Source organism: Alosa alosa, chromosome 15, assembly GCF_017589495.1.
Source record: "Alosa alosa isolate M-15738 ecotype Scorff River chromosome 15, AALO_Geno_1.1, whole genome shotgun sequence".
NCBI lineage: Eukaryota > Metazoa > Chordata > Actinopteri > Clupeiformes > Clupeidae > Alosa > Alosa alosa.
Window position 1 is genome coordinate 13,251,642 of NC_063203.1, and position 8,861 is coordinate 13,260,502.

At 43.6% G+C, this 8,861-nt stretch overlaps 1 protein-coding gene across 1 annotated transcript in view; it reads right to left on the reverse strand.

Moving 5' to 3' along the window:
• Positions 1–741: 741 nt before the first annotated feature.
• The window catches only part of LOC125308652 (neuronal tyrosine-phosphorylated phosphoinositide-3-kinase adapter 2-like), a 35,142-nt gene continuing 27,022 nt past the window's right edge, over positions 742–8,861 (reverse strand). Inside the window, exons 7-9 of the mRNA XM_048265215.1 lie at positions 8,512–8,700; positions 7,892–8,016; positions 742–4,280 (exon numbers count right to left, since the gene is read on the reverse strand). Coding sequence (XP_048121172.1) covers positions 4,050–4,280; positions 7,892–8,016; positions 8,512–8,700 — 545 coding nt within the window. The 3' untranslated portion in view covers positions 742–4,049. The remainder of the gene's footprint in view (positions 4,281–7,891; positions 8,017–8,511; positions 8,701–8,861) is intronic.

An 8,861-nucleotide genomic window follows, 5' to 3' on the forward strand; every position in this document is an offset into this window, starting at 1 on the left:
TATGACTTTACCTTTACATCCAGAAGCCAGTTTCTCATTTAGTTTCTCTCTCTCTCTCTGTGAAACAGAGGATTGTGAAAGAGAATGAGAGATGAGAGAGGGAGAGAAAGAGAGAGAGAGAGAACATATGGAACACTTTATTATCAGGTGGAGGAATGTTCTTGTAAAGGAAATAATAGAGCCAAGAGAGACAGAAATGCATTCTCTCACTCCTTCTCAGAGAGACATACACCCACACCCACACGCGGTTCTAAATGGAAATGTGTCACTTTCAGCAGTGGTGTGCTGCCACCTAGTGGCAATGTGTAAGATGAACCAACATCAGTCAAATGCTGATGATTTGGTAGAGTGTACAGAAGTGTGAGTGGTTTCTTATTTTATAAGTATTCCCCTTCCTGACAGCTTTTAAAAAGTTGAACACATATTAGTTATAAAACTAAATATTTGCATATACAAAATCTGTCTTGTGTGTATGTAGGTGTGCATGTGTGAGTGTATATTGGGTTGTGTGCTGTGCACAGGCAACAGAACAGACGAGAACACTGAGCAATGACTTGCATAAAAAAGAAAAATCTTTTTCATTTATTTTTTTCTTTTGTTCTTTGTAAACTCTTCGGAGAAAACAGAAACAGTGGTGCTACAATAAAACAGAGCGTTTTGAATCCCCCCCCCCCATCTCTCCTCACTCAGACACGGACACAGACAAACAGCACCCCACCCCACCCCCAATCCCAACCCCAGTGCAAGAACAACCACAGACGGTGACATCACGGAGCGTGGCATGGAGACAACACCCCCCCCCCACACACCCCCCCAGGCCAGTCAGCCTACCTCTGCTCACCCACCTCTACAAAGGGCTGAGGGGATCTCCACGGAAACAGAAGAGAGTTCTCGTATTTACACTTCCTCCTTCAGCCATTGTCTGGTTTCCTCGTTAGTGCTTAACGAGCTCGTTTGACCCTCCATGATAAGAAAAAGGGCTCAGGGGAAGCGGGGGGGGGGGCAGATACCAGATGTTTCTGGGAGCCCTCCACTGTAGCTGAGGTGAGTGAATGCTCAAGCTAGAAGCTCCTCAGAACTCTGAGAGGGTAGGTGTGAAACTCAAGTGGCAAAGCATCGATGGCTTAAGAACTTTTTTTTTGGTCTGGATCCGAATTTAATGCTCTGCCCTCTTTCTCTCACTGAATAGTTGGTATAGACTTGTGGATGCATGTAGCAAAGGTTGTGTAACCTAATATTCAAAGAGGTGAAAACATGCCCCAGCATCTATCAGAAAAGATCTTGTACTAAGAGGTGCTTAGTGTTCTAGCTGTGGAACGCATTGTATGACACCCTCTCTGCAATCAGAGGGTAGATCCAAGCCAGGTCCACACATCCTGGTCCTGATGGTCCACCATGTTTTAAAGACCTTCAAGCGGCACTGACACTGTAACTAGCATGGATCCAGTACTTAAAGTCCTAGTATGTACCATCTGACTTCAATTTAGTTTCTCTCTCTCTGATAAATACTATGTTGTTTGTGTTTGTTTGTCTATGTGTTGTTGTAGTTGTGTCGAATGTGAATGTGCCCTTTTGTTGGCACATTCGACATTCGACACAGGTCCTCTCTGATGAACTTTGACCCTCCACAGATGATCCCCACTCCTTGTCACAGTGAACCCTGGTCTCCAAGGCAACGCATGTCACATGTCTGTGTCTACTGGCCATGAGGATGCATAAGTGTGTGTGTATAAGTGTGTGTCTGTGTGAGTGTGCATTGTGTTTATTGGATGTCTGTTGTAGTGTGTCTGTGTGTTGCAGTTGTTCAAAGTGTGTGTGTGTGTGTGTGTGTGTTTGCATGCGCATTTAAACATGTGAGGAAGAGAGAGAGCAGGGTTGATCAAACAGATTTGACATTGGTATGTAAGGGGGAGGAGCTTTGGGGAATCACCTGGGGGTGTGGTCAGTATCTCCCCTGAGCAATCTGCATAATTCCCATGATCCTCTAGTGTTCTAGTCATTCTACCTACAGCAGTGCAAACGTGTAGAGTGCAGGAGAGTGATGTCACACCCCATCCTGAAGGGCCACCATGGGTCATGGTTTTACACTATTCCATATCTAAACTACATATATTATCTTAAGTATATTTTATGATAAGTACTCCAGGATTTAGTTTTTGTTTAAGTTTCGTCCACTGAGGTCTGAAAAACCTGCTCTCATGCTGGCTCACCAGGGTAGTGTCTAAAGATTAGCGTTGTGTCGACACACTCAGTAAAGATGTCGCATGATTATGGGTAATGTATTTTTTTAAGTCTGTACAGACTCCACCCTTATTAGTGAGCAGATGTCCAATTGCATTGGTCCCTCTGAAGAATGACAACCAGCTGCAATCATTGATCGATCACATGACACAAAATGGCCTATCACCAAACAGTCACATGACACACTCAACCATGCAGTCATGACCACATTGCAAGTTCAACCAGTGATGGAACACATAGCCATTTAGGAATCACAACTTTTACATGCTGTAGACATGAATCCCCATCCCCGTCATTCCATGATTTTTAAACCCATTGGCACAGTTCACGCTGGTAGGACACATACACACACAGATCTCCATGGACACCGTGGGCATCTCAGGCAACGCTATGACATCATTTGGTGACAGCGCGACAGGAAGTGCACGTGGGACATCACATCCTGTCACAGTATGCTCACATACAGTATATGGCTCTAAAAATCAATGTGCTGCTCGAGACCCATTCAGATCCGTTTAGACCAGTTCAGGCTGGCTTCAGCCGGTTCAGACAAGCATAGACCAGATCAGGATGGCTGAGAGCGGTTCATGGCTGTAGATGGTTTTGCTGATCCAGTTTCTGAACCTGGTACTGTTGGCATGGTAATGGAGTCCCCTCCTCCTGCCTCACTGGTGATGTAACTTTCTCCCGAGGCTCCAGACTCCCTTGTAAACACATTGCTGATGTTCAGTTGACCTTCTTCGGTGACATCCGTGACCCCTGATGATTATGTCAGCTCTTCAGGACAGAGGGCCAAGGTGGTCATCGTTACTAGGTGTCATCTGTAGCACCTGTTGCTTGGCCTGGGTCAGCTGATATGACTGTATGTGTGTGTTGTGTGTGTGTGTGTGTGTGTTTCAGTAAGGGACAGATCACACACTCCCTTATACGCTCAACCCTCCCCATCACCAGTCTCTGATATCTGACCTGACATGACAAAGTCTTCCCCACCAAGTTGTTTAGTCTTGTTTTTGTATAGTGCACATCTTTGATCTTTTCAGTCCATATTTTCATCTTTAAGATTCTTTGCTCATAAAAACAGCAGTGCACTTACTGGACATAATTTCACCATAATATATATATATATGCCTATGTATATATATATAGATATAGATATATTATATTTTTCCTTTAATGCACACGAGTGTCATTGCAACATAAGAAAAAAAACAAACCAGACAAAAACCAACCCTAAAATCTACAATAATCTCATGACCTTGGTCGCCCCTCCGTGTGACCTCTGCGTGACCTTTGCATCCCATATCTCTTTTTTGTGTCTCATTTATAAAATATCCACTTATGCTAGGCATCATGTTTCAGATTTGAGACAGTAATCCCATACAAAAATACTCAATATAAACAACAATAAGAAAACGAGAAGAGTGGACCAATTGGACGGGGCGTTTGCTACAACTGTCCCTCCACCTCCTGTCACACTCCTCACGCTCTGATTGGCTCCTGGACAGTGCAAACCACCACCACCCCCCCACCCCCCCTATTTGCAGTGCTGTGGGTGTGTGTATATGTGCAAGGGCTTCTGCCATTCTGTGTGCATCAGTGCTTGTGTCCGTGTGTGTGTGTGTGTGTGTGTGTGTGTGTGTGTGTGTGTGTGTGTGTGTGTGTATATATGTGTGTATCAGTGGATGTGTACTTTACTTGTGTGCATTACTGCATGTGTCAGTCATCGGATGTCTACATACCTGCTTTGGCTGGAGTGTATGTGGTTGTACACACATCTGTGTGTGTGTGTGTGTGTGTGTGTGTTCATGTCAGATGGCAGTGTCCCAAAAGACAGTGGTCTGGGTGTTGTAGGGGGGCGGTCCGTGCTTCTTGCTCCCGTTGGCCTTCTTCCAGCTGGGCAGGATGGGCATGCTCTCCTGCTTGCACAGGCCCTTGTCCAGGGGCCGCTGGCGGGACTTGATCTCGCGGCACAGCGTGCGCTTCTTCTCGATCATCTCCATCATGGTGCTGTCCCCACACGCCCAGGCCAGGGGGGGGATCTGGGGAGTGGGGGGCACATGCATCACTGTCGGTGTGAGAGCGTTGAGATGGTGGGGGGTCAGGGGCTGGGTGGGGTGTGGGTTTGTGTGTGTGTGTGGGGGGCTGGGTGGGGGGGGGTTTGTGTGTGTGTGTGTGTGTGTGGGGGTGTATTCTGTACTGTGTTGTATCTGTATGTGAAACTGATAATGTGCATAAACTAATCAGTCTTATCTACAATACATATATGTAGAGGTCTCTTTACAGGAAGTAACCGTGTGTGTGTGTGTGTGTGTGTGTGTGTGTGTGTGTGTGTGTGTGTGTGTGTGTGTGTGTGTGTGTTTGTAAAATAAGCCCATAATTTAGGCTCCGTAGGTAAGTAAGTAAATGCATAATCTCTTTTTTAAAGAGGTATTTCTCAACATAAACATAATCATCCATGAGGTGGTAGGTTGACAAATGTTGTCATTTTGATGAATATGTTAAGTGGTTTTAATGGCCATTTATCATGCATTTGTCTATTAACATTACCTCACTGTGAGCCATTCATTGTAACAGTACTTTGTTTGCTTTCATTAATATTCTTTAGCTTCATTCTTTAGAGTCATTCCCTGGCACACATGCACAGATGTAACCAACAACCTTTTACACTTTCTGCACACAGGTTTACAGACACACACACACACACACACACACACACACACAGCCAGATAAACACACATTGGACACTTTCTGCAAACAGGTTTACAAACACACACACACACACACACAAACATACAAACACACACTGGGCCAAGAGGAGTTGACAGAGGACGGGGGAGACATACACACAGCTTTCACAAGGTTTTATTCTTCAGTCATAGTTCGCCTGAATGGAAATCTGGAATCTGCCATTGACCTGGGGAGTGTGCGTGTTTTGCATGTGTACACATATTTGTGTGCATGAACTCACATTAATATTATAGTGGTTTATGGTGTGTGTGTGTGTATATGATGTGGTGTATGAGGATATGTAGTGTGTGTGTGTGTGTGTGTGTGTGTGTGTGTGTGTGTGAGTGTGTGTGTGAGTGTTGGTTCCCCAGAGCCAGTGGCTTTCACATCCAAAAAAGAGAGATTGTCTCAATAAATGTTGGAAATGGGTGAAAAATAAAAACTTGCTTGAGAATACAGACAGGGAACATATATACAAGTGCAGTGTGTGTGTGTGTGTGTGTGTGTGTGTGTGTGTGTGTGTGTGTGTGTGTGTGTGATGATATAAACATTAAACTGCCCCTATAAGAGTTTGTTTATTTGTTGTTTTGTTCTTTGCTCCTATAAATAAGTTCCAACTGTCCTCCACAGAACCCCACATGGTTCCTTTGCAGTAAAAACGTTTCTTAAGATCTGTTCTCAACTGAACAGATGAAAACTCGCTTTTGTCTGCAGCAAAACTAATCATAGCTTTTCTTGTCTTTTTTACATAACCTTCTCCGACAGATACACGGTTATGAACCTCCGTTGATGGGGTTTACATTCATAACCATTGTGTTTTTGAACATAAATATAAACACACTGGTAAAGTCAATTAGTAAACACACTTGTACCACTTAACATGTGGTACACACAAGTGTAGTTTTATTAACATGGTCCTTACCACTTATATAATTTTACAAGATCAAAGATATGTCAAGCCAGGCATTGTTTTTTCATGTTTTTTCAAAGTAAGGTCTACTAGTATGTATTATGTCTGTGATAAAAGTTGTTTTAATGTTACAATAGTCATGTTAAGAATTCAGGTTCACAATTATCTTGATGGAAACACAGTGGAGTTAATAGTAAAGATTATTGCTTTGAAATCCAATTTAACACACACTGTACATTAATATAAGTATACAAACACTTGCATCACCCATTGAACAGTGTAATGTTGATTATTATTAGTTTGGAGTAAGAACAATGCTGATTAGTTAGTTGAGGTTATGAGCAGGCTAGACTTATGATCTGATTGGTTAGTTGGGGTTATAAGCAGTGTAGGTTTTCTGGTCTGATTGGTTAGTTGGGGTTATAAGCAGTGTAGGTTTTCTGGTCTGATTGGTTAGTTGGGGTAATGAGCAGTGTAGGGTTCTGATCTGTTTTATTTATAGCTGTGAGTTAGGCTAAGTTAGTAGCTAAGAGTGAAGGGTTTTTATAGGTTAGTTAGTTGGGGTTAGTGTTTGATGATGAGATTTTGATTGGTTGTCACGCAAAACGTTTTGTTCTGTACACAAGATTTTCTCTTCTCAGTTAAGATAATGACCAGGGCACTCATAATGTAGAGAGATACGCATATTAATGGCCATTTGAAAGAGTGCACTAATTTCTAGAAATGCTTTTTTGTATCTTTCATATAACGAAACTTCTGGACCAAATTGACTGTTGGTCACATTGGTTTCCCTCATATTTACAGCACATGGATGTGGCCTCAAACTGACACCTTTATGATTAAACTAAGGAACATTGTAAGGTTCTGTGTCCTAGGTATATACTGAACATACAGATTAAGGTTCCTCTGCAGTGCCTCACAGAGGAACCATGTTCTAAAGGGAACTGGGTGGATTTGGGTTTAGTAGCAGGTAGTTCATGCAGAGCTGTGGTTTCCAGACTGGAAATCCAGGGTTAGTAGACACTCCGGTACACTCTTAGAAAAACTGGCCACCGTTTACAACCCTCAACAAGGGTTGTAAGGTTAATATACCTCCTTATGTACAATGATGGGCCCATTGTAGAAGTTTCTTCAGCACATGTGCAGTAGCTTGAAAACTTCACAGAGAACTATGTCACAAAGAATTCTCTACAAAACACTACTCATACACATAAAACGGCCTTTTTTTTTCTAGGAGTGTGGGTCAGAGTGGTGGTATCGATGATGAGGCTTTGCTGTTTCATATGTCTCATGATGATGAAGTTGAAAGGTTGTGTTTTGGATTTAAAGGGTTATTTTGGCCTTAGTAAATCCTGAGTTTGGTAATCTTTGTTAAAGTGATGTTGTACGATAATCAAACAATGTATGTAGTTATGCATATTTGATTTGCAGTCTCATCAATGATGTGTGTGATGAAGATGACAGGGTGACAAAAGGAGAGAGAGAGTGAGAGAGAGAAAGAGGGAAAGAGAGAGAGAGAGAGGTGTAGGTCAGGTTTGCCTCATTCTGGTTCTGGAGAAAGGATGCTCGCACACTTGAGCCTTAATTAATGGCTTCATGTGACTGGTCTCAGCCCAACTCCATCCTATAGACCTTTTTCACGGCAGCCATTTTGACATAAAATGGCAGGGTAGTTCCACTTCCTGTTCATCTAATCATAGGGGTTTTAGGTCTATTTTGTTTTGCTATTTATCTTCAATTTCTTCATAAGAGACTCACTCCAGAACCAGGTCTCGAGCAGCCCTGATCTAGACCAAACCCCAAACACACAGAACAGACAACTGGGCTTCGACTATAAACAAACAACAGCAAATTGGACAAAGAAGTACAACACAGATCAACAAAACAAGAGCAAGCTGACAAACAGCACTCTGAGTCGGAGGTCGACACAGAGAAGCACAGAGGTGAGAGGTCGGACAGAGACAAGAGAGGGGGAACCCCACTCGCTCACTCGGGCACGCAGGAGGGCTGTACCTGGCAAAGACTGGCACTCTGATTGGCTAATGCATCGGGGGAGGCGTGTCTTAAGGGGGTCCCCACTGGCGAAGGGACACCTGACGTGGAGGCGGAGCGGCCAAGCTTACACACTGCCTTGGGTTCTGAAACAAACACGCGCACACACATATACACACACACACAGACAGATTAATTTCATACACTCTGAATAACATACTTTTATAAATACTTTATAAATGAGAATATGACGTATAACTAAAAATGAATATGAATGACATGGCGTTCTGCTTTAAAACATCCAAAAAAATAGCAACAAAATGTAAAGAAACAATCGTTTTGACATGATTTCAAAAACTACTATGGTCTTAAACATAGTAACATGCAAACCAGCCAGTGTCCCCTCAGCTCTGTTGCACTACCATATTTTGCCACATGTGGCGCTATAATGAAGTACACAGTGTGACATGTGACGTGTGGCTGCGTTCAAGACAACTTGAATCCTACAGAATTCCACATGCAGCTCCTTTGAAGATGTCATCTGGCTTTTGAACACATAATTGTGCTAGTCCTTTAATCAATATTCAAGTCAAGTGCTATGACAGACATGCTCCGTGTGCTAAAAGAGGCGGAGCTCTCACCTGAGCTTCCTCCCCCCAGCATGGTGGTGGGGCTGACGGAGGAGCGGCCTAGGCGACTGGGCGTGGCCGTGGGTGTTCCTGATTGTCCTGATTGGCCATCCCATTCGAGGGGAGTGGTCTGCGGCGAGTCCCGACTGGAGGAGTGAGAGCGCTCCTTACTGTCTGTGCTGTGACTCCGACTCTTTTCACCTGCAGAGAAAACCCCGAGGGAGGGAGGGATATCAGATAGGGAGAGTGAGGGAATAGAGAGAGAGAGAGGGAGAGAGAGAGGTGTCAGATAAGGAGAGAGAGGGAATAGAGAGAGAGAGAGGTGGAGAGAAAAAGGAAATAAAATGAGGACAATATGATGG